Genomic DNA, 24,840 nt, shown 5'->3' on the forward strand with positions numbered 1-24,840 from the left:
TACGATATGAATGGTATCCCAGAAGAGGCCCCTTGTGAGGGCCTCACACCAAGAGACACGCATGGAGACCCTGTTCTTTGGTGAGAGAGAGAAACTGCATGGTTAAGGAGAGAAATTGTCACCGCCAAAATGGATGTATTTGGTCACTTTGGGGAGTATTTATTGCATTTGTGAATGTATGTCCAGGGAAATCTTATCTCATTACTCGTGGCCCCACCTATCATAGTTCCTGGGCCTGTGACACTGAAAAGGTTGATAATCCCAGCTGAAATTGGCAAGCAAAGTTTAGAATCAAAACACTTACTCTGAGGGATGATCAAATTTTTCCCTCCCTAGTGTAATTATTGCCCCAATAATTAAGTTTTTGGTGAAATATTCTTAGCTTACACTTCATGGTATTGAGAAGTGTGGAATTTCATGGAAAAATGTTAGTTTCCAGATTTGTATGGGAAAAACTGAAACATGGGATGGTTTAGGAACTTTTCAAAAACTCTCTTAACTGGTCAATGCTAGACTTCTTGATTCTGAAATCCTAGTTTTGCCAAAAACCAGTTTATTTTGATTTTTTTTTTTTTTACCCATAGCAAATCACAGTGTTATGATATAGGACAGCATTTCATCTAAATTTTACAAAAGTATAGAGGAGGTATAAATATTAATGTTAGAACTAAAAGTTTGTTTCCCTGATATGGTATCACATGTCACCTGTACTATTTTCTCAGTGTGGTGAAACTGTTCCTATTTCATGTGACCTCATATCAGATGGACAGTGGAGAATTTTCTGTCAGGGGATATGCCTTCTCTGGCCATGCATGTCAGTCAGTCCAGAAACTGCTGTGAAAATATCTGATTTGTGAAGATCATTGCTAAAGGTTGGAATTAAAATCTGTACTGCCAGTTTTTTTTTTTTTAATCTGTGAGTCACAATATTTCAGAATCTTCAAATAGTAGCTCTTCTTACAGAATCCATTTTCACCTGTTGACTAACAGCTGCAGAATCAAGAATCTGGAACAAATTCAAGAGCTTGCACAAAAACAAGCTAGTCAAATCTATTCTTAGCAATTTATTACCAGACTAAAATACTTCTGAGGTTTTAGCTCCAGAAGATCATTTTAAAAACCTGAGATCACAAGGCTATCATTAATCATAGCTGAAGTCTATAGTAGTGTGAAAAAGTGACCAAGTGAGTGAGTGAGTGAAAGTCGCTCAGTCGTGTTTGACTCTTTGCGACCCCATGGACTATACAGTCCATGGAATTCTCCAGGCCAGAATACTGGAGTGGGTAGCCTTTCTCTTCTCCAGGGGATCTTCCCAACCCAGGGATCACACCCAGGTCTCCCACATTGCAGGCAGATTCTTTATCAGCTGAGTCACAAGGGACATGATAAATTTTGCAATTGTCATAAGGTTGGTCCTTTGGTCAGAGGAACTATGTGCTGGTGACTTACATCTTGGATGGCTTCTGGACCGTCTCAAAGGCTACTTTGTGCAAATGCAAATCCACAGCCATCTTTAGATATCTTTTAGAGTTAATTTTAACCTGAATTCACCTATATAGGAGAATGAATCCCACAACTCACTAAGAATAGCCAGTAGCTTTGGCTCTTAGGAAGTTGATTGCTGCCTTAGAGGACTTACAAATAGTGATATAGTGGGGAAACTCAGAAAGTAGAGTTGATCTGCCTGTACTAAAGAGATAGACAGGGGATTATCACGGGAGCTTGAGAGGGAATAGATATAAGGGAAAGAGAGAGTTTTAGCATGGTGGAGAGTATGTGAGCATGCTTGCAGGCTGAGAAGAGTCCATGACACAGAAAGACCGAGTGGGAAAAATAGGCACCCTCTGTAAGATTCACAGACACAACCTTATCTAATGGAAGTGCCTCGTTTCAGAGAAATTCCCTATTGCTTCAGTCCCTGTCAGAGAGCCAAGCTCAGTATCATCATCTCTACACATCGGACAAACCTTCCTAAGGTCAAAGAGACTGTTGGTCCAGACTTCCCTGGTGATCCAGTGGTTAAGAATCTGCCTGCCAATGCAAGGGACATGGGTTCGATCCCTGGTCCAGGAAGATTCCACATGCCTTGGGGCAACTAAGCCCATGTGCCATAACTATGGAGTGGCTGCCTCTCACTCGCAGCATCTAAAGAAAGTCCATATGCAGCAATGAAGACCTAGCACAGTCAGAAAAAAAGAAAAAAGGAGAGAGACTTGGTCTTTAATTGGTCCAGATCATGCCCAGTACTCTATTCCTCAAGTTCTCTCTCCAACTTTTTTTCCTCCTATATCTAGAATTCCTACCCTTGAAGTCTTTTTTTTTTTTTTTAAGATTAAAGGGCTATCTCCAGAACAAAACACAAGTATTTGACATAAAGGGGGCAGTAGAAAATTAATAGTACATGTTAGCAGCAATTAGTCTTTTCCATTGGCTGGCAGAAGCAGCACTGGAATCAAGGACTGTCTTCATGTGGAGGAGTGACAAGGTTTGAGACATGAAGCAGGGTTCCAGAAGGGTCATGGCTGGAAGCCTCGGGAACTCAGACAGCAGCATCTGGAGCCCAGATGTGTGGGCAGGCGGAACAGCATGTGCCCCTGTATGAGGCATCATGGTGCACAGAGCAAGCTCTTGCACGCGACGTTGGTAGCATAACCTTGGCGCTTTAGTGAACCACAGATACACATGCACTTTGGCATATATACACATGATGGGTAATTCATATGTTGTGTTTTTCAATCCCCTCTTCTTCAGGAAAGGAGATAAAATGGGAGTTTGATCTCACGAGAGGTAGGTCTGAAACTCTGCAACATATTCTTGCCCTTGGCACAGAAACAACTTGTATATTTTATGTTCTTCTGAAGTGTGATTAATAATATTACTACAAATTTGAAAGAAAGAAATTATGATAAAGCAACCACTTCTTATCATCACATGAAGCATTCTAGCTAGCTTGAAAATGTCAGTTTGTAAATATAGCCAATGTATTAAAAAATCCATTTCGTTGGGTTCAGTGTCAGCATTTCTTACTCGGTAGGTGCTCAACTAAGTATTTCTTGAGTGCTCTCCAACATGAATAGAAGCTTAAGACAATTATCTTGAAATATTCATGTAGATCAGACAAATGGTTTATTTGCTTGAATTATCTGAACACCCTCAATCTTTCTCCAATTTTGTTTTTTATGCTTAAGATTCAGATGGCATAGCATAAGTTAAAAAAAAAAAAGCCATGATGACACGGTAATAAAGAGTAATGGTTATAAAGTAGTAGTTTCTCAAGGCTAAAGTCAAATCTGTTTAAAGGATGGCTTGATAAACTTTTGCAACTCAGGTTGTTAGTAGAACCCCCAAGCTTCATCCTGCCTATCTTGGAATGTTCCTGTGATGGACAAACTTTAGATTATCTTATGTAGAGATAAATAAACTGTTTGCATATCATATTAGCCATTAACTTTACTGCTTACACAGGTGCAAATGTATGTGATAACCAGAACTGTTTTTTATTCAAAGAGTTGTCCCATTGGCAGAGGGTGTAGCAACTCTATCCTGGGTTTACTCTGAAAAAAAGAGCAATTTAGTTAATCATGAGCCTAGAGTTCTTAAACAGAGATGATTTCATTGATCATTGCTGGTTTTAATAAGCTTATAAATATAAAAACAGTGACTAATCTGTTTTTTCAGAAGATATAGTATTCTGAGAGCTAAATAAAAATTGGTTGGCATTCTTTGTTTGTGGCATGAATTCCTATATAAGCCCAGGTGTGAATTCATTATTGAAAGACAAAGTGTTAGTACAGGGAGAAATATTGCTTTATTTGTTTACTTTTCTAAAAAGTTTTAATTCCTTTCCATTTTAACATTGCTGTTTTCACCCTGTACTTTATATGTTTTAAAGTGATTTTTATATTGCATTCATTTCTATTGGTTAATTCTGTCATAAATTTAACTTTATGTTCAAATTCTAGATTTAATCATCAAAAGAGTAATTTTAATTAAAAATAATGAACATGCAATTTTAGAATTTGCTTCATAAGCCTTGGGGCTTCCCAGGTAAAGAATCTGTCTGTCAATGTGGGAGACAAGAGTTCGATCCTGGGTAAGGAAGATTCCCCAGAGGAGGAAATGGCAACTCACTCCAGTATTCTTGCCTGGAAAATCCCATAGACAGAGGAGCCTGTTAGGCTACAGTCCATGGGGTTGCAAAGAGTTGGACATGACCTAGTGACTAAACAACAATAATCACAAACCTTAGTCACATGGACTGAATTATCAGCTTTAAGCCACATGGCTCCTGAATTTCAGATTAGAGCTCTACTACTACTATTTTTCAAGCTGTACTACTTTTTCCCCTCATTATTGAACATCTGAACTTAAGAAGTTCATTACAAAATATATAAATTTTAAGGAAAATACAGTCTGATATCTAACATAAAGTATGCATTAATGTACAGCATGATGTCTAATGCACACTTTTCTTCTCATGAGTCTTTCATTCTTATTTAACTTCTTTTTAGTATGGTACACATACCCTCAACTGTGCTTCCTGACTCCAGAGATGCTGTTTGACTTTCTCCACATAACACCAGGCAAACTTCCACTAGGAAAGGCAATGGGTGTGTGAGAGAGGGGCAGAGAGGGGACACAGTGGGGATTAAGTGCTTCTAAAACAGCTTGTCTGTGACCCTCCTTATTGTTAACTCCACGTTTATCCCCTAGTCTAGAAATGCCTATGTTACCAGTTCCCTTGCCTTTTCAAGATTCTGGGTTGAGTCTTCAGTTTTCTCCATTGCTGCTTTGGATTTTAACTTTCTCAGATTTCCTAAATCAGTTCCCACTCATTTGCTCTTTGGCTTCCAAACCTTTAAGATTATATCCTTCCCAGAAAAAAAAAAAAAGTTTAAAAATAACATCTGAACAAAAAAAGTAATGTGTTTGAATACAGTCATTCCTTTGATCGCATAGTTTTCTATTTTCTTTGAATTGCTCTGTGAACGAATTTGTGTTTTGGTACAGGGGTTAGTTTTTATCTTAAATAGCCCATAGGCGCCGGGCAGGTGTTCTGTCTTGTGTCACTAGTTCAAAACCCCAGACCAGTCAGGGTCAGAAATAATCAGAGAAGTTTAGGAGAATCCCAGAGCAGTACAACACGGGCCCTAGTCTCTATCTGGGACAATAGGAGAATCCTTGTTCCCGGCCTAGAGGCAGCAGCTGCAGTCAAGTAGACATGACTTTGTGGCAAGGGGGTGAGACCAAGGGCCTGAGACAGTCCCTACCTCCCCAGCCTGCTGGTTCCCATGGTTTATACTTGGAGAGGACAGTTTCATAAGTCCTACTTTGTCCCCAGGGATGAGCTTGGGAAGCAGGTAAGACATGCAACTCAGGGGGCATTGCCGTGGCACCACCATGGTGAAGGGCAAGGTGCCCAAGCTGAGTCAGGGGCCAGATGGGGTTCGTGTCCGAGATGCAAAGAAACTATGACTCAAGGAAAGCTGAGCTGAGACTTCTGGAGGTGGTGGTAAAGGTGGGCTTGTTGTCTGGTTCCAACTATGTTGAGAAAACAGCACAAGTGGAACCATGGATTTTCAGCAGAGAATACAAGCAGGACCCCAGGAGAGCAGCAGCCCCTTTCCTCCCCAGAGGGTCCCCTAAATGTCTCCTCTTGGAGGTGCCATCTTTGGGAGGAGAAGATGGTGGTGGTGAGCCTTGAGAATAAAGAACTAGCCTTGATGGAGTCTGAACTTTGAATATTTATCTGAAAGAGACATTTAAAATGAAAGAGACTATTTCAAAGCAACAGAAACTGTTTTAATCTGAAACTGTATCACCTTTAACTAGCAAATTTAAAACTTCCCCTCCAATCAGCAGAAATTGTGGGCTCATAAGAAAGAGCAAATGAGTTATAAAAATTAACGAAACCATATTTTTGTCCTTAAAATACCCGCGTGTACACTATACTTGTCAGTGTACATGCCAAGTCAGGACTGGGCTCCCTCATTGGAATGTTGATTTTATCTGAATTCAGCGAGTGCCACTTCGTTAGGTATTTTAAAAATATTTTATGTATTTATTATGTTGCATCTGGCAGTACGACTCTTTGAATATGAAACTAGAGAGATCTACAGAATTTCTCCCTGACATGCACTGTAATTGTTGAAACAGACACTGCAGGTTTTGTTAGAATACAAGATTGTCATTTGGTATTTACTAGAATTGCAAAGTCAGCTGGTTAAGGAAAGACAATTGGACTCCCCAAATATCTTGATGTTTACATGTTTGATGGTCATAATAATATAAATGTAAACTGTGGAGAATGACATGAAAAAAATTATTGCTTTAAATGCCATTAAGTTATTGCTAAGCTCCCCCCCAAACAGTTGAATGCATGTTTCTGTTATAGCAGGCATGTACCTCCCATTCCTTCTCCTAAAAATACAATAAGTGTCTAAAATCTTGGTTCTAGATTTGGCGTCAGCACTTTGCTATAAATCTGCCCAAAGCCGTTAACACCAGCCTGTGTAGGTGCGCCTGGGTGAGTGCGTGCTCCTTCTGCCTAAGACTTAAGCTTTGGGATAAAGGGTGACCGTGTCGTAGCCCTCTGGAGGCCTCATGCGGGCCCGGGCATGAGTTTCGCAGTACAGCTCCCCCTCCACGAAGAAGTAGCCCTTCTGTTTGAGGTTGAGGTTGCAGTCGGCGCACACGAAGCACTCCGGATGCCGATATTTGTCCCGCGCTTTCACAACCGCACCACTGGTGGGGGAAGAAGGAGACCCTCGTGAAAACACACACACACACACACACACACACACAGCCAAAAACATGACCCAAAGGGAGCCAGCACTACAGATAAGGCAGGTGTTTCACATTCAGGAAACAATAGCTGTAAAACTGGGCACAGCTATGGAACTGATGCAGTTGCCAGGGAGAGCCAAGACAACCACAGTAAATCTTCACGGGTTTCTCTCCATTGTTCATGTGTGTGATTATTTTTCAGATTTTCTTTTTTCAAACAAGTTTTCTTTTTTTTAGAGAAATGATAGGATCTTACTTCATGATCTCTCCCCATTGTTTCTTTGGAAGCAGGAGAGATGATGCAGATAATCCTCTGCAAAGTAATCAGATTGTGACCAAGGTTGTTGTCCCTCTGCTTACTGTCTAGCTTGGTGGTCCAGCGTCCACTCTATGGAACACAGAACACACCAAAGGGTGGAGATGGAATTTCCATGGGTGGGTACACCTGCCTTTCGACAGTAAACTGTCAAAACAGTTAATCCAACTTCGGAGCAACAATTGTTGGATTGGCCAAAAAACCCCTTCCGGGTTTGTCCATTGCAGCGTATGTGAAAAACCCGAACGAACTTTTTGGCCAACCCAATACTCAGCGTAACATCATGACCTGTGGTGTGTTACGAGGTCCTCTCTGCCCCCAGCCCCCTGTCCTGCCTGTTTCTCTGTCTCCCAGCTCTCTCTGTGCTAAAAGCAGGCTTATCCCCTCCCCCACCCTCCTGGGATGCCTCCTGGGTGACCGGACTGATAGCTCCTCGTGAGAGCTAGAGACAGGGGAACAGAGAAAGGGGATGGGAGACATGCCCCCACGGGCCAGGAGGTGGAGGGACTGAAATGATCTGGTTCACTTGAAGATCTGAAACTAGCAAGGGTGGCTATTTACACCTAAAGCCCCTTAAAATGGAAGCTGTGTGTCTAGAAATCATAATTTCAGTATTTGTGCAACTTTAAGAAATCGAGTAAGGGTAATGTGTTTTAATGAACAACTGGATGACCCCCATATTTGTTTTCCTGGGTTTATACAGAAAAGGAAGAATTCAAAGACTATGCATCAACAAAGGGAGGGCTTTTTGAAGTGAAGTCATGATTCTTGGAAATGACTTTTAGAATATACTTCTGGGGCAGTTTCCTTTCATGAGCATATACCTGAAATTATAAGTCAGAATTTCCAGCTCACATTCTATGCTAATTTGGGGGTACACCTAAAGGATTTCTGGTCAAGCTGCCCGAAATGTTGTGGACATTTGTATTTCAGTTCGCTGAACAGAAATTTGTTTTTCATAAAACTTAAAGTCTCTATCTCTGGATTCTTAAAGTAGAGGAAATAGGGAACTGATGCCAAGACTGATGGTGAATTTTGGGTTGAAATGGAAACTTACACGATGCCACTCCCGCACTTGTCACAGAATGGCATCTTCTGTGTGCCGCCAGCACCGCCATGTACTTTTGTAACTGGAGCCCTCACACTCCGAGTTCCCGCAGGACGGTCATCTGAAAAACAAAGTGCTTCCATTTATGGCCAGGGAGCAGCTGGCTATGGTTTATACTTGGCTTCTATTTTAAGGTGTGCACTTTAACCTGAGGAATTCTTAGCTGTACCCACAATATCGTTTGGAAAGAACCAGGATTTGTTCAAGCATAATTTATTCTGAAACAGGACCTCACGAAATGAAATTAGTTAAAAACTGTTGTTGTTCTAGGGAGCTGTTACAAAATGCTCAAAGGAACAGAACATTTTGCATCTTTCTTTTTTAAATTGTGGTAAAGTATAGATAGCATATTAAAAAGCAGAGACACTACTTTGCCAACAAAGGTCCGTCTAGTCATGGTTTTTCCAGTGGTCATGTATGGATGTGAGAGTTGGACTGTGAAGAAAGCTGAGCGCTAAAAAATTGATGCTTTTGAACTGTGGTGTTGGAGAAGACTCTTGAGAGTCCCTTGGACTGCAAGGAGATCCAACCAGTCCATCCTGAAGGAGATCAGTCCTGGGTGTTCATTGGAAGGACTGATGCTGAAGCTGAAACTCCAGGACTTTGGCCACCTCATGCGAAGAGTTGACTCATTGGAAAAGACCCTGATGCTGGGAGGGATTGGGGGCAGGAGGAGAAGGGGACGACAGAGGATGAGATGGCTGGATGGCATCACCGACTCGATAGACATGAGTTTGAGTAAACTCCGGGAGTTTGCGATGGACAGGGAGGCCTGGCGTGCTGTGATTCATGGGGTCGCAAAGAGTCAGACACAACTGAGCGACTGAACTGAACTGATACATGGCATAAAATGGACCATCTTCGCCATTTTAAGTGTGTAATTCACTAGCATTAAGTATGATCACAATTTTGTGCAACCGTCACTGATCCCTATTTCTAGAACTTTTTCATCATCTAAAACAGAAACTCTGTAACCAGGAAACATTAACTCTGTATTTCATTCTCCTTCCAGACCCCAGTGACCTCTATTATACTTTCTGTCACTATGACTGGACTATTCTAATGTCCTCATATAAATGGAATCATGCAATATCTGTCCCTATGTCTCTGATTTATTTCATTTAGCAGAATGTTTTCAAGGTTCATCCATGTTGCAGCATATATCAGAATTTTCATTCCCTTTTAAGGCTGAATAATAGTGTACTTTATGGATATATACCACATTGTGTTTTTCCACTCATGTGTGAATAGACATTTAGGTTGTTCCCAACTTTTGGCTGTTGTGAATAATGCTTCTGTGGACGCTGGTGCATAAGTATTGGCTTGAGTCCCTGCTTTCAGTTCTTCTGAGTATACGTCTAGGAGTGGAATTGCAGGATCCCGCGGTAATTATACATTTCACTTTTTGAGGAACCACCATACTGTTTTTCCCAGTGGCTGTACCATTTCACATTCCCCATCAGCAGTTCACAAGGGTCCCCATTTCTCCACATCCTCATCAACACTTATTTTCCTTTTTTTTTGGTAATAGCTATATTAATGGGGCATTTTTGCATTTCTGTGCAACTTCTGAAGGACAGTATATATCTTTTGGACATGGAAAATCATTGGCAAGAGTATGAACTCTGAAGACTTCAGGAGTGGGCTGGAGACCCAACTCTGTTTCTTACTGGCTGTGTGGCTTTGTGCAAATCCACTCTCTCTATGCCTCATTTTCTCTTTTGTTAAATAGGGAAAATAACAGCTCCTACTTCACTGAGTTATTGTGAGGATTAAATAATCACATGTGCAAAGCAGCTCAGCACAGGATTTGGGACATAGTGAGTGTTCATTCTAGTGTTATCTAAAAAATTTGATGGTTATGATACCCTGAGATATGGGGGAGGCTGAGAAATCTTGCAGTATTTTATGATCGTTAAGTTGAACTAGCCCTTGACTACTGAGATAGGATTTATCTTTGATGCTCTTTTACCATCAAGTTGGTGGCTACTTAAATATGTTCTGGATGTTCTCTTCCTAAACCAAACAACACCAAATCCTTTTCAGCAAAGAGTCATTTGATGACTGATGAAAATCTGTTTTTAGACTCTCATTCCCATTATGCTTGCTGCCCTCCGCTCCCTCCCCTGACCCTTGGAATAACCTCTGTCAACAACGTCTCAGCAGACATTCACGGACTGCTCACCAGGGCCGTCGTTCACTAGCTCCTGGAGCACCCTGAAGGAGCCTGACTGGCGAGGCTGGGTCGGTTCATTCCGATTGTCGTGGAGCATCCGGTACACATCCGACTCGGGGGGCACGGAGGCCGTGGGTTCACTGGAACAACATGGCGGGCGAAGCCGCGTCAGGAGCGTGTGTATGTGCAGGAAGACAAGATATCAATAAGCAGTGACTACTGTATTTACAGCAACTCCCGAACAGAGATTCAGTATTCTCAACTTAATCTCTGTGATAGTTAAGTATAATATGAATCCACACGAGTTGCCTTAAAAATATCATTGATTAACCTGGGGGGTCACTCCAGCACTTCTCCATGTGGAAGAATCCTTTGGAGGGCAACTGAAACGTTGTTAGGAAATAGTAATTTTAAAAATAATGCGTGCGTCTGATGGATATATAATTATAATGTGAACAAAATTAACCTTCTGGAAATAAAAGACCACATACGTGTGATAGAAAGTGCATGAGTGAGCCCAGTTTATCTCAGTCATAAATATGTTAATAAAATTCAGATTCATTTTTGATATTAAACCAAAAGTGTATGGTTTAGTTTTGTTAACTCCTGAATCAAGGTAATATTTTGCCTGTAAATCGAAGAATTCAACTTGTCAGTGTTTGAAAGCACATAATATAATGACTTTCACATAGAAGTCAGTTGTATAGGCTACTAAATAGCTACATTATAATTCATTTACAAAAATGATAGATGATTTATTTTAATAAACTTTCTACATATATATTCATGATGAACAATAAAAAATGCCACAATAAAAATACATATCAGGCACTGTAATGTTTTACTATTTTTGTCATTTAATTGCATTATCTAGAAAAGGTAGTTGCTATTTGCACACATTTTTATTACCTGTATCATATTTGGAAATAATCATCTTACCTATCTGAAACTCCTTGCAAATGGCTTTGAAATACATTATGCTATTATTATCTCATTGTATTCATCCCAAGGGATATCTTTGGGATATTCTTACATAGCACTTGTAACCATTATAATGGTTGTATAATATTGAAAGAAGTAATAAGGTTTTATCTTCTAATAAATCTTTTTAATTGAAAAGTACTTTGAACAAATATGCATAATAAAGAAGAAATTAGTCAAAATAGAGACCAATGGAAATTAGATATCTACATTAGTAGCTTGAGATATTCACTTACAAACCCTTATTCATGGCAAAAATATTAAATGGAAAAATAATTAACTCTTCCACAAGATGCCATTAGAAGAGACAAAAGGTATCATTTCTGTTAAAACTTCTCTAAACCTCCCATCCCTTCCCCAGTTTTTGACACCCAAAGAAGAAACACAGTATCCCAGATTAGAAATCACTTTTGAGAAGTACTGTACCAGACATTTATAAAGTACATTGTAGTTTTTCAAAAGACATGTACATTTCGTCCTGCCATGATTTCATTTTATTGCTGTCACATAAAACTCTGCTTGGTTAATTTCTCAAATCGCCATTATCATTAGGCCTAGATATCTGCAATAAACCCTTAGTATTTTTTTTTTTTCTTGAAAGCTTTCTTTCGATTAAGACAATGCTACAAGACAGCAGTAAAGTCAACATTGCCCACGTGTTTAGTTAACATGCCCATGGTTCAGAAAGACTCTTATTACCTCATCGAGGGTGTTTCCCCTAGAGCTGTTGAAACCTGACCCTGAAGTGTTTCCATAATATTGTCATCTGAGTACAACTGCATGGGTGTATTAAATTGAGCATGTACAATCTTCACACCAGGAAGTTCCATTTCCAAAGGAATGTTAGGGGCCATCTTAGCAGCAACTTTCAAGTCACCTGGGCAAATAGTACTAAGAGTGCTGACAGAGGAAGGGGTGCTACGTCCGCTGCCACCTTCAACACCGGACGGAGTGCTGCATCCGCTGTGTTAATGACCACGCCACACAGAAGACGACACGGGAACCAGCAAATCCAGACAGGGGGACACAGAGAACAAGTACAGAGGGGTTAAAAGGAAGAGGTGAATTAAATCAGATGGAAAAGAAGTGTCTGTTTCTGGCTAGAATTTGTTTTAGAAAGGGAACACTTGTAAAAATTCACGATCGGAAAAAGTTTCACAGGATTAAAAGATACCGGTGATACTGCATTTTTTGGCTCCGCTGTACTATAAAATATGCTCTGCTAGGTGAACGCTTCATGGGAAAAGGGTTGTGTATACATAAAGTGGCTCAGGGGAATTGCATTAGCTGGAATCCTTCTACATTTCTGAGCTGCGGTATTTAAAATCAAAATATTAATGAATGATCCTACACAAATAGGAATATGAATATGCAGCATGAAGATCCAATCAAATATTTAGGCTAAACATTGCAAAGTAAGTATTTTCAGAAATATAGTTGGGCTTAATTCAAAGTAATTGGCAACTTGAGGTTATGCGATAAAGATTCTGTTTTACAACTTTTTATAAATGTTTTGTTACTATTTTAACTTTTTCTATTTAATTCTCTAATTTTGTGAAGACTACACTTTAAGAAATTGTTTGGTGACTTAATATAGGTCCTAGAAATAGCCAATAAATGCTTGTCACCTTGAAATTAATAATTAGAGAGCAAATAAAGTGATCTCAGACTCTTTGGATGCAACTTAGGGCTAAGATATGTATATATATTTAATACATAGCTATTTCTTGCAAAATTTTGAAAGCACATATATATTTTCATGCATATTTTTCATTTCCTTTTAAAGTCAAGTTAAAGGAACTTACTAAAACATCAGAAAGGCCAGTCGTGCAATTTTAAGAACAACTACAGAAGTTTCATATTCTCTATGAATAGAATTCTCTACAGATATGAGGTTAGTCATAACTGACATGCTGATGACTAAAAGTCATTTTTCTACATGCATTTTAAATGCAGCATGACAAATGCATTTTTTTGATAAATGGCATTTTTTTTTTAAGCATAGTCATTTAAGACAAAGCCAAAGGAAATATTAGTATTGATGTAAGCCTCTATCATGTCTGCAAGTTAGTGTTGCTGTAAACTCAAGGCAAAGAACAGTTTATATGGTGTGTTTATCTCAAAGTCAGTGTTCCCTTAGGGCTCAAGTATGGTCCCTGCCTGCATTTACTCTCTAGGACTGTTAATGTCAACCTCAGGCCCATACAGAGAGCAAAAACTGCAAATCCAATATGTTGAGGATTGATTTTGTTGGCTTCATCAATGCTGCAGCCTGGTTAGTCTGGGCAACCCATGTCACTAAATAAATTACAAAAAAAAATTTTTGTGTTGTGTTATCCAGTTTGACCTTCACAGACTAAACGAAGCAGGTAAATATGAACGTGCTCCTTCACTTCCTGGCTGTTGAGAACCTGTTTGAAACTCAGTAAACTGGTTGATCACACACAGAAATATCAAGTGGTTTATTCACCATTTTCATAGGTGTAACACTATACTGGTTGCTGAAATTGACTTCAGTTGGTAAAAGAGTAGAAATGAAATTTCAGTTAGAGTGCAATTCAGTCAGGATCACATTGATTTGACCTCAGTATCATGAAGTTTATTAAATTGTAATTTAGGGATTTGAGACACTGAATTTCAATACTGGGAGACTGGGGCTTAAAATAGTGAACCTTTTCCACAAGCATTTTATAACTACTCTGACCTTACTGTGTTCCAGGCATGGTGCTACACAGTGGAGATATAAACTATGGCTAACTTGGAGCTTACAGATATAACTTATTTTACAGTTGTAATTAATATTATTTTTCCCTTCTTAAGAGTGTTCTTATATACATGCATGTCTATGTATATAATTTTGTTTAAGCAGAGATTGTGTCTTCTATTTCCTAGTTTCTTAATCATTCTATTTAAGGGCCCGTGTCAAGCTATTCACATAGGAAATAAAATCTAAGCAAATGACAATTATCTTTTCATACATTTCTGAAATAATTTTAAACAAGCTCTTGAACTGATGCTTAAAAAAGAGTTTTCATGGACTCCAGTCACTGTGGAGATGATCATGGGTCAGCATGACCTATTCCTGTGACTTGGAAAGGTAGATACTGCTGAAATTTCATGACATTGAGCTATTGACTTGGCAACCTGTAAGGCTGATGATACACTCAATTACTATCATACAACTGGATAGATCATTAGACACAGAACTCATTTCCCTGCTGTGTATATGGACTTTTGGGGACATGCTTCTGGAAGCAGCTTGTCCAAAAACCACTAACCGGATTGTATTTTATCACTTGGATCTATAAAATGCCTTGTATGTATTTTTAATGATAGTTTTGGCTTTAAACATTTACATATTTTCATGTGAAAACACTGGTCTTTTAATATGGGTCAGTTACGATGAAACCATTAAAAGAATCCTAACTAGTATTAAGACCCAGGGAGATGACTATATTAGTATCTCCAACTTATGTCTGATTCAAAAGTTGTTTATTAACGGTGTAGTTATTGCTTGGTAAGTAGCCACTCAAAATTCCACTTTGATGAAGAATTATTTGGTAAGAACAAGAAATTCGGAAGCTAGATAAAATAGTGAGGGGCCACAGGAAGACCGGGAGGATAATAGAAGCATTTTTAGAATTTTTTAAGGTTTGTTTACTGGTACCTGTTTTTTAAGCAAATCCTTTCATCTCTGTTTTTCCTCTCCCCTCCTCCAAATTTAGCTAGATTGAAAGGCACCTTACAGTGAAAAAATTATGAGTAGCTTGTCATTATCACCATGTTTGAATTAAATGAAAATATAAAAGAAGGGCATTACGTACCTGAATCTCTGACTTACCCTGAATTTTGCTATTAAATGTTATTGGTCTTTAGCAGAAGCAAGATCTGTGTTACTCTAATGTATCATTTTACTCAAGCCTCGAGGAGTTCTATGGCTCATGTTAGTGAGCTTACATTTATGTTAACCTCAAAAGAATGCAAGTATATTGTTTTACTATGCTTCTTTAGGAAGATGTATGTATATATTCCATAGTAAAAGAGCATTTTAACTTTTAATCCAATTTTTTTATGTTATTGAGAGTGGGGTTGGAAAACTGTTGAATGTGGGGAAATAGAGAAGGATGTAAAGGAGAATGAAATATGAAGGAGGAAAAAACTGAAAGAAGCCAAAAAGGATTGTTCAAAAGTTGCCAGTATGCAGGAGGAATAACAGCTCCTGATTCTTCTTGCTACTCAGGAAGTCTAATTAGGTACTCTTGAGATTTTGTTCCTTTATCTAATGAACATTTGCTGAGCATTTACTGTCCTAGCCTCATTTCTTGGTAGCGGAGATATAATATGTTTACATTCTAGTGGGGTCAGATGTCTTTGGTAGTCATTGTCTTATTATTAATAGCATCTTTCTCCGGCTCTTTTACTCCATTTCCTCTTTCTGAGTCTGATATCACAAAATTGGCTTACTTTGAGGTCATTTTCTGGCCCTGACTCTAGCTCATGGAAAAGTGTGCACATGGAAATCATATATCAAGTGATGACTGACCATCCATGGCAAGCAGCATAAACTCAGATGTCTCCAGGGGCCAGGAGGGTCACACATATATGAAAACGGGCCAGGTGTCATACGCTTGGGAGTTAAGGGCATTTTGCCAAGATTTGGAGAGTAGATGTTCCATCTTAAGGCACTGACCTAAATTCCGTATTTTTAAACAACGGGAGGATTAAAGAAAACATCGTCTGTGAACTGACTCCACCTACGGACCACCAGTTGGGACACTTGATGTAGATTATTGATCACTGATCTGTTAGGGTTGATCCAGCCTAGCCCTCACTTCCTTCCTCTGGGCTGGTTGATGGAGCTGAGGTCAGAGGAATGGGTTTGAGGTTTCCTAAAGTCACTGTTTCCTGATGTGGCAATATAGGGTGTTCATTTTTTTCCTCGTAGGTTGGAATTTAATTTCTAGAGAAGATTTGAAAAGGATCGTCTGATGATGATCTGTTTCTCTGACAGACAAGACGAGATTTTGCTTATTATTATTCCAGTCTATGCACAGTTATCCATGAGGGTTACCCAGTTACTCCCTCCCTCCTAACCCTCTCTTTATACTTATTTTCCCCAAGTGGAAAAATTCCAAGTGGCCTCTCTTCCTTTGCAAGTATCCATGTATATGTGTGTGTGTATGTGTGTTAGTCTCTCAGTTGTGTCCAACTCTGAGACACCACGGAATGTGGCCTGCCAGGCTCCTCTGTCCATGGAATTCTCCAGGCAAGAATACTGGAGTGGGTGGCCATGCCCTTCTCCAGGGGGATCTTCCCAACCCAGGGATCAATCCCAGGTCTCCTGCATTGCAGGCAGGTTCTTCACCATCTGAGCCACCAGGGAAGCCACACAAGTATCCATGTGTGAAAGTTGCTCAGTTGTGTCCGACTCTCTGTGATCCCATAGACTACAGCCCGCCAGGCTCCTTTGTTCATGGAATTCTCCAGGCCAGAATACTGGAGTGGGTAGCCGTTCCCTCCTCCAATGGATCTTCCCAACTCAGAGATTGAGCCCAGGTCTCCAGCATTGCAGGCAGACTCATTACCATCTGAGCCATCAGGGAAGACCAAGAATAGTGGGGTGGGTAGCTTATCCCTTCTCCAGGGGATCTTCCCGACCCAGGGACCGAACCCAGGTCTCCTGCATTGCAGGGAGGTTCTTTACCGGCTGAGCCACCAGGGAAGCCATACAAGTATCCATAAGAATGCAAATTTATTTTTATGTAAGAGTTAGAATGAGTGGGATGACCCAGCGGGCTCTGATGACACAGTGAGAAATGAGGTGCTGAGATGGGATGAATGGAGTCCGTCAAACACAGAAAGCTGCACCAGCCTTTCCACGTTTGCCTCACCTGCTACCTTAACTCCTGACTGGGGGCTGGTTTTCATGTTTGTTCCTGCTGACTGGGCCATCCTGTCCTGGGACAGGGTATGTCTGCTAACCTCAGAGGTCACTGTGTTCTGGATGGGATTCTCAGAGCAGCAGGGGTATCAGTTATAAATACACACAGCGATTGCATAATATTTCACAGCTCTACAATCTTGTCAACATTTACTCTCAGAAATGGAGGTTAGTTGGCTGCTAGTCTCCGCTAGGTAGAATTTGTTTCTTTTGCTTTTGCAGTAAGCTTCAAAAAAGAGAAAAGTCACTCCAAACACCTAAGAGTTATGTATCTTGGTGATTAGTAGGATTTATTAAAGAGGCATGCACTCCAAACTTCACCATCTTAAAGCTTATGACCTGCTTCGGCCTGGGATTATGAAAGGTTTGGGCCGAACATTGTGCTTGTGTTCAAAGTAGTTCACATCCTGTAAAAACAAAGGGTTAGAAAGCCCCTCAGTGGAGGATTAATAGATATATATATATTTTAGACAAAATTAAATGCACAATAACTGTACAGAAAGGATTATTTATCACCAGATATTGACATGACTAAGAAGGGTGATGATGGAGCCAGAGCGATTTCTTCCTCTCAACCGTCTATTCACTAAATGTTCAGGAACTGGCAGACTGGACCCTAGAACCATGTTCTAGATGCTTGTCTTTAAAAGAAAAATCTGATCCGTGCCTTCAGGAAAGTAAAAATCAAACAGCAAGAGCTGGACTTTCGAAAGGAAGAGAAGCCTTACTATCACCATTGAGAACATGGCAGCCAGAAACCAAGTGGAATACTTACTTTTGAGGTGAACTAGGAATGAGCCCCCGCAGCTGCCCGTGAAGCGCATCTTGTATATTGCTGGTTGAATAGAGCCCAATGGGTGAGTTATAGGAAGCGCTCACTACCTGTCTTTTGTCATCAATGTTTGCTGCTGCAACAAAAGGCTGGGCCCTTCTGTTATGCGCGGCACCAATGGGTTTGAACTCCTGTACAATGGCAGACAGAATACACAAAGCCACAGAACGCACAACAAAGCCGTTAGCGCGCAAACCAACAGCATCGCTCTTGTTAATCAAGGCTTCTTTATCCACTACGAGATTAACGGCAGGGTTAAAGGAGGATTACACTTGCCATGAGCTTCATATGTGCTGTGAACGTCACCATACGTTAAGTGCAAAGAAACTGATATTATTTGAAGTATAAAATAATGTGAATATTGAACCATTTGTCTGCTCACTATTGACTTCATCTAAGAAAGTCTCATAGGACTCATTTCAATCCAGAAATTTTGTCTCAAAAATGAGATCTGGGGCTTAGAAAAATGATTCTACATAACATTTTCTTAAGTAGAACTTAGATAAGATTTCTCTTAACATTTCCACCATTTTAGGAAATGGGAGACTAATGCAATCAGAAAGGGAGTGAGCATTTATGAATAACTGTCCTGCATCATTTTAACTAATCAAGTCTTTTTTCTTAATTCCTACAACAAACAAAATTCTTAATTTGCATTAAGATATAACCTTAAATTTGAAAAAATGATAGAAATTAAAGGACTTCCATTATGAAAGCAGGGAAAACATTATAGAAAACTCTCCCTTTTTATTGTGCTGATTTCATGTTGTGGGTTCATGTTTACTTTAGTTGAAGAAAGACTTAAGTCAGCAATTCAGAGACAGTGAATGTAGGTGATTTACAGAAGCACTTTTACTTTATTGCTCAGGGAAAAGGAATAAACTTCCATCCAAAACTCTGAGTTTGAAACATGCCTGAATGATCTGAAACTCTGTTATTATCTTTCAATGTAGGAATCAAGTTTTCCAATTTTTATACAGATTGATAATTTTGTCAAGTCATTAAACTTTTTCTTCTTCAAAGCAACAGAAGAAAACCAAAAACAAATGCTAAAATACAAACAAGCTGATTCTCGTTCAAACCTTCTCATTTGGCAGAATTAGTTAAGATCAGTCTTTACATTATTTTCACTCACACATTCACATCAGCCTCCTTTCCTTTTGTGACTTCACCACCAGTGTTCCACCAGTGTTTCACAGAGATCTCAAATAGTACAAACATTTATGATTACTTGAAATGTTAATGGAGACTATTTTGATTTAAAAACCAAAAACATCTAGTAATATTCTTGTGTCATTTTTCCCTTCTGATTATAGATGAGTAAGATGTGGGAGTGTGCTTTTTAGAAAATAGCTTGTGTTCCTTTCTTAGGGGGTGCAACCACAGTTTTGCGTGGATTTCAGGGAATGCCAACAACTTACTTTAGGGACCCAACCAGAACAATGCTTCTTCTTGGTTCTCTTGAGCAGGCAGTCATCACATACACTCCCTGTTCTCCCATTTAGGCCTATTGGAAAAAGCCCACTTACAAAGTCGCTATGACAAGGCAAATGGGGTGCAGCTTCAAATACTAGCCCTAACAGAGTCTTTGACTCCAACTGCCCCAAGTCTCATGGTACCCGAAAATCTGTAATGTGGTGAATAGGAGCTTTTCTCTCAACTACTTTGGACAGCATATTTTAATAGCCTCCTGAACTTGAAAAGAAGGTCTGTGATTCTATAGTATGATTGACTTGACTCATATCTTATTGGTTCAATCTTTAATCTCCAGGCTCACTGCCTAGGAGTTGGTTGAGTGACAATGTCGTTGCTGATATGAGAGAGCAGCATTATTGAAACAATTAAATATGGCTTTAGAAAAGTGCTGAATCCCAGAACATGTGAAAATGTGTGCAAAGATTAATATAGTGGTACCATCTGATTGCTTTGACTGATTTAATAATGAATTTGGATTGGCTGTGTTTTATGATTAACCATTATGATTAGCTGTTATTATGGAATGAAAAAAAGTAAATGGGAAATAATTGTAAATAATGACAATGGACATGATTCAAGCCTTTGTTACTTTGGATATGAAAGAAGACAGAAGGCTAATTGCCTAATTTAGTTTTGGTGTATTGTAAATCTTTCAGGTTAATTAAAAGAGTGTATAAAGAAGTACTGAAGGACTCAAGCTTTGTGGAATTTAGCTTTTTTTTTTTAAAGTGAGAGTGATATGCCTGAAAGATCTTGGTATGTAATACTGATTTTACAAAAATTAGATAACATAATGTGATGGCTTTATGAGGAAACAAAATCTCTACCCTTATTTCTTCTTAGTCTTAAAATGATAAACAAACATGGATGGCAATTGTCCTATAAATGAGGCATCTTCTCTGAAAATATTTGTGCAATAATAGCCCCTAGTAGTACTTCAAAAAGCAGCACATAAGTTAATTAGCTCCAACCTTTTTTTTTGCCATTTTCGGTTTTAGTTATATATTGCAAATGTCGCAAAAGTATAATTTGTTAAAATGAAACAATAAAACCCTCTCTTTTTTTACTCAGATCCTAAAATGAAGTGTTTATAATACAGGCTTCAAACATTTGTATTCAGGCTTTGCAAAGCATTAGTTTATGGGCTGCTAGAGTTATTCCAAAAAAGCACAGTGAAGTATATACACTAAAGGTAAACAAAAAATTTGAATATGGCACAGAGAGGCAACATTCCATCCAAGTCTTACATCACTGTTGATGGTCAAACAGAATCAAAAGACAAGACCAATTAGAAGCTTGCTATTCTACTTTAATTCCTTTTTATATTTTCCTGGAAAATCATTAGTAATGGAAAAATACTGTAAAAATTTTATCTAAATTTTAACTGATAAAATTTTATCAGTTTATTTTATTTTATTTATTTATTTAATTTACTTATTAATATTTATAATATTCAGTTTATTTATTTTAAAATAAAAATTTTAACTGATAAAAAATTTTATCAGTTAATATAGTCCAGCTCTTGTGTTTCTTCTACCCAGACAAAAGCATCTAAATGATTCTTATCTCTTAGGAACTCAATAAGTAATTATTATGATTAATCAGATTTTTCAATATTAAATGGTAGGATCTCATATTAAAGAATAATATTTTGAATTAATGAAATGCTAGAGTTGCCAGAGTTAAAGCTAAGTAACTTAACAGAGATCTGCTGACACTGGGAGAATGCAGCTCTTGTCAGCAATCTCCCCAGTCCTTGAAATGACCTCAGAGATGTCATTCAAAGAGAGTTCACCTTTCCGTTTCTTACTTGAATAAATATTTGGTCTGAGAACTGAGGCAATAACCAGCTTTGACACAACATGTCTGATACATGTGTGACAGTATGCAGAGCTACTTATAAGAAAAACAGGTGGCAAAATTAGGAAACAAACAATATCAAGTGCTCAAATCAAGGTACACTTAGTAAATGATTATATTTTATCATGGTTGAAATTGATCAACAATCCCTGTCCCATCCTCATGCTCACCCATTAAATGAAAAACAAAACCACTCATAGTTTTACTTCAGTGATCTGTTTCAAGTGTTCTCCCATAAGTCACTGGGGAGGAGTTTGGGGAAATGAGGATTTTATGAAAACTTGTTTTGGGCAGGCTGCCATCCAGTTACCAAAACATTGCAGAATAAAGTTATTTCATGAAAATATGACAGCTTCAAGCCTACTTCAAGCCTACTTCTGTACCCTTGACTGTGCAGATAGTATGTTTTTATTGTCAAACCTTTTATGGAAAGGATGCAGTCTTTGCTCATTTAGAAAACAGCATTTTTATTTCTGAAAAGCATCTTTCCTGTCTTGTGATAACTACATTATAATTTTGAATAGTTCAGCTAATATTAAACAAAGATGAGGGTAATGCCTTATTGGAGAATGTAACCTTTGAAGAAGGACAAAGAACTCTAACACATACCTTTTGTCTTTTTCTATGCTTTATACAGAAAAATGCACCCATCTGTTCATAGGCATGTTCAGGATTGTCTAGAAGGAGTTTATCCACTGGCCAGGGGTTGATCTAAACAACCTCTAAGGTTTCTTTTAAGCCTAAGATTGGAGTCTAAATTCATAAAATAAAAACTTAGCTATTTAATAATAGCATGGAAAAATGAAAAAAATCTAGATGTTAAAATTTAGTATCATTTATTACTATAATTGTGTAAGAAAAAGTCCCCAGAGCTTAAGCCTATTCCTAGGGGAAAAAGCTGGAAAAACAAATACACTAACATTTTATTATTTGTGGCTGCACTTGCATGGTAGGGTGTCATGGTTCCCCCCAACCCAGTTAATATATATTGCCTTTAAAATGAAAAATAGTATTTTAGTTCAATAGCAAAGGTAACATAACTTACAACAGAAGTCTGACTTGGGTTGAGAAACAAGAACTCAACTATTATATCACTCAAACGCAACTTTTTACCATTCATATACAATGGCATTTTAAAGACTTACTGGCATTTGTTTTTCAGACTGACACACCTTTGTTGTTCAGAAGGGGTTGCTTTATTTGTAGAGTTCTCATTTGGGTAAAGAAAAGATATCTGTTTGCAAGATATTTCTTTGCATAGCTTTGTGTTAATTAAAAAAAAAGAATACAAACATAAGCACAGTTTAGCCAGTTCTTCAGTCTCAGTCTACAAGTTAAGTTCACTGTTTGATATTTATTGCTACATTTTGTTCCAGTTTGTGCTATGGAACTTTTAGATAGCAAAGGTTATGCTGAAATTTAGCTATATTTTGTAGGGAAGGTCTTTCCTGAAGTGCCAAGTTATGCAGAAATCTGGCTGAGGGTCATAAGGAGTAGGAATATTTTGGTCCTTTAGGGGAAGAACAGAAATGGTCCTTATCTCTGAGCCCTTCAAACACCAGCCTCTTAGAGAGAGGGTGCAAGTAAGAAGTTAGTCATGACTCAGTCTAATGGAATGTTCAAAGGCTCCATCTGACTGACTTCTGTAGCCCTTAACTCAGTCTTCACCTTTTTTTTTTTTTAATAAAAACTATCTCATTCTTTATCTTTTCCTCATGTGTAGTATCATAAATATTTATATTGTCTGACCCCAAAATGCAGGACACATGTGCTAACAAATGATTGACAAGAGGCCAGAGTATTTAACATTTCGATTATCTTTTAAAATTAAGTCTTTGAATAACCATAGTCATAAATTAAAACTCATGGATCTGCAGTAAAGAATAAAGGTCAGACAAGCGCCAATTCTGGGGAGATGATAGAGAAACACAGGCTCGCAGCAAGCTCTCAGCTTACCCTGTGCTTAATAAAATCCATACTTGCCGAATCATCCATGTGCCTGAATGGGTGCTCCAACATGATCAGGGATCACTGGGGATTTGGTACTTGGGTCAAACATGTGTAGTTGGTCCCTTATTTTAGTATCGATGAAATTGGGTTTAAAAAATAAGGAGAAATTTTGAATAGAAATGTGCATAAGGGTGCTGTACAATTTTCGACGTGTCCTCTACATGGATCAAGGAAATTCAGAATTCTATCCAGTTTGTCCTAGGGATAATAGGAGATGGGGGTGTCGATATATGTAGGGGGTGTCGATATATGTATGTATGTGAGCCTTAAATTTCCTTTTTTGTTTGTTTGTTTTTGTTTTTTAAAGCACCACATACTCTGTTTTCCTGTGTTGCCTCTAAGTGATGAGTTGATGAGGGTTGGAGGAAGCAGGTGGGTTTGGGCATTACTGCCAAGGGCTGTCCACAAGTGACCGCTCTGCCTGGAGGACTTTGCTCTCATTCCTTCTTCCAACCTTTCCTTTTATCAAAGAAGATGTTGATGACAGGTGTTATTCACCCACCCACCTCTGACGCCAGGCTAAGCCACCATCAGCCTCTGTCACATAGGCAGCCTCCTATCTCACTGTCAGGAAAGGCCAGGAGACCTTCTGATCGCAGCCTGGCAGGAAGGGGCGACACACTCAGTAATAATGAGAGCGCCCACTTAACTGAATATCTCTAAGAGCAATTCGATATGCCAAGTTATTTTTCTATCTTATTTTATTTCAATCTTTAGAAGCCCTATGAGACACAGGTAATGTGTACTCTCCATGTATTTTACCAAGAATAAAATGAATGGGGGCTTAGGCCCCCAAGTGGAAAACATGAGGGACAAATTCAGGAGTTGATGATCCTGAAAATGGAAACCTTGCTGAAGCATAAATTATAAACACATTTTCAGTTCATTTTCATTAGATATAATCAGTTTAGTAGTGATACCTGTTTAAAAGGGAATATTCAAATTATGTCTGTCTGTCTCTCTAAATGTGGGGAACATCTAACCAAGTGGAGGTTCCTTTTCTTGATTACACTGTCCACACAGCACAACTGGGGGTCAGTTTAATTTCAGGTTTTTGGTTTTTTTTTTTGAGATTTTGAAAGTAGACAGTCAGCTAAGCATCAGATTATTAGATTAATTTAGCTCATTAGAGTTGCCTGAAGGGAAAATCCTTTATCTTTTGTAATTCAGCTGCATAGGCAGAATATCATTGTGATTACATAATGCAAAACTCTCTTCCTAGAGTAAACTTAATTATAGAATGCCTGAACTGATAATTAAAGAAGGATGTAACCTAAGAGTTGGGTGAAGACCTTGAGGAATTGAAGGTCACAATAACTATTAGATTAGAGACACCTGTTTCAAATGGTCGACC

At 38.7% G+C, this 24,840-nt stretch overlaps 1 protein-coding gene across 3 annotated transcripts in view; it reads right to left on the bottom strand.

The window, feature by feature from the left end:
• Nucleotides 1–5,780: 5,780 nt before the first annotated feature.
• The window catches only part of PDLIM3 (PDZ and LIM domain 3), a 30,847-nt gene continuing 11,787 nt past the window's right edge, over nucleotides 5,781–24,840 (bottom strand). Inside the window, exons 4-8 of one of the 3 annotated variants that reach the window (XM_043454205.1) lie at nucleotides 17,648–17,715; nucleotides 12,067–12,330; nucleotides 10,396–10,526; nucleotides 8,160–8,271; nucleotides 5,781–6,744 (exon numbers count right to left, since the gene is read on the bottom strand). In XM_043454205.1, the coding sequence (XP_043310140.1) occupies nucleotides 6,555–6,744; nucleotides 8,160–8,271; nucleotides 10,396–10,526; nucleotides 12,067–12,330; nucleotides 17,648–17,715 (765 nt within the window). In that variant the 3' untranslated portion in view covers nucleotides 5,781–6,554. Of the gene's footprint in view, nucleotides 6,745–8,159; nucleotides 8,272–10,395; nucleotides 10,527–12,066; nucleotides 12,331–17,647; nucleotides 17,716–18,083; nucleotides 18,272–24,840 lie in introns of all 3 variants that reach the window. The other 2 variants (XM_043454206.1, XM_043454207.1) reach the window with 2 other exon arrangements.

Source organism: Cervus canadensis, chromosome 31 (genome assembly GCF_019320065.1).
Source record: "Cervus canadensis isolate Bull #8, Minnesota chromosome 31, ASM1932006v1, whole genome shotgun sequence".
NCBI lineage: Eukaryota > Metazoa > Chordata > Mammalia > Artiodactyla > Cervidae > Cervus > Cervus canadensis.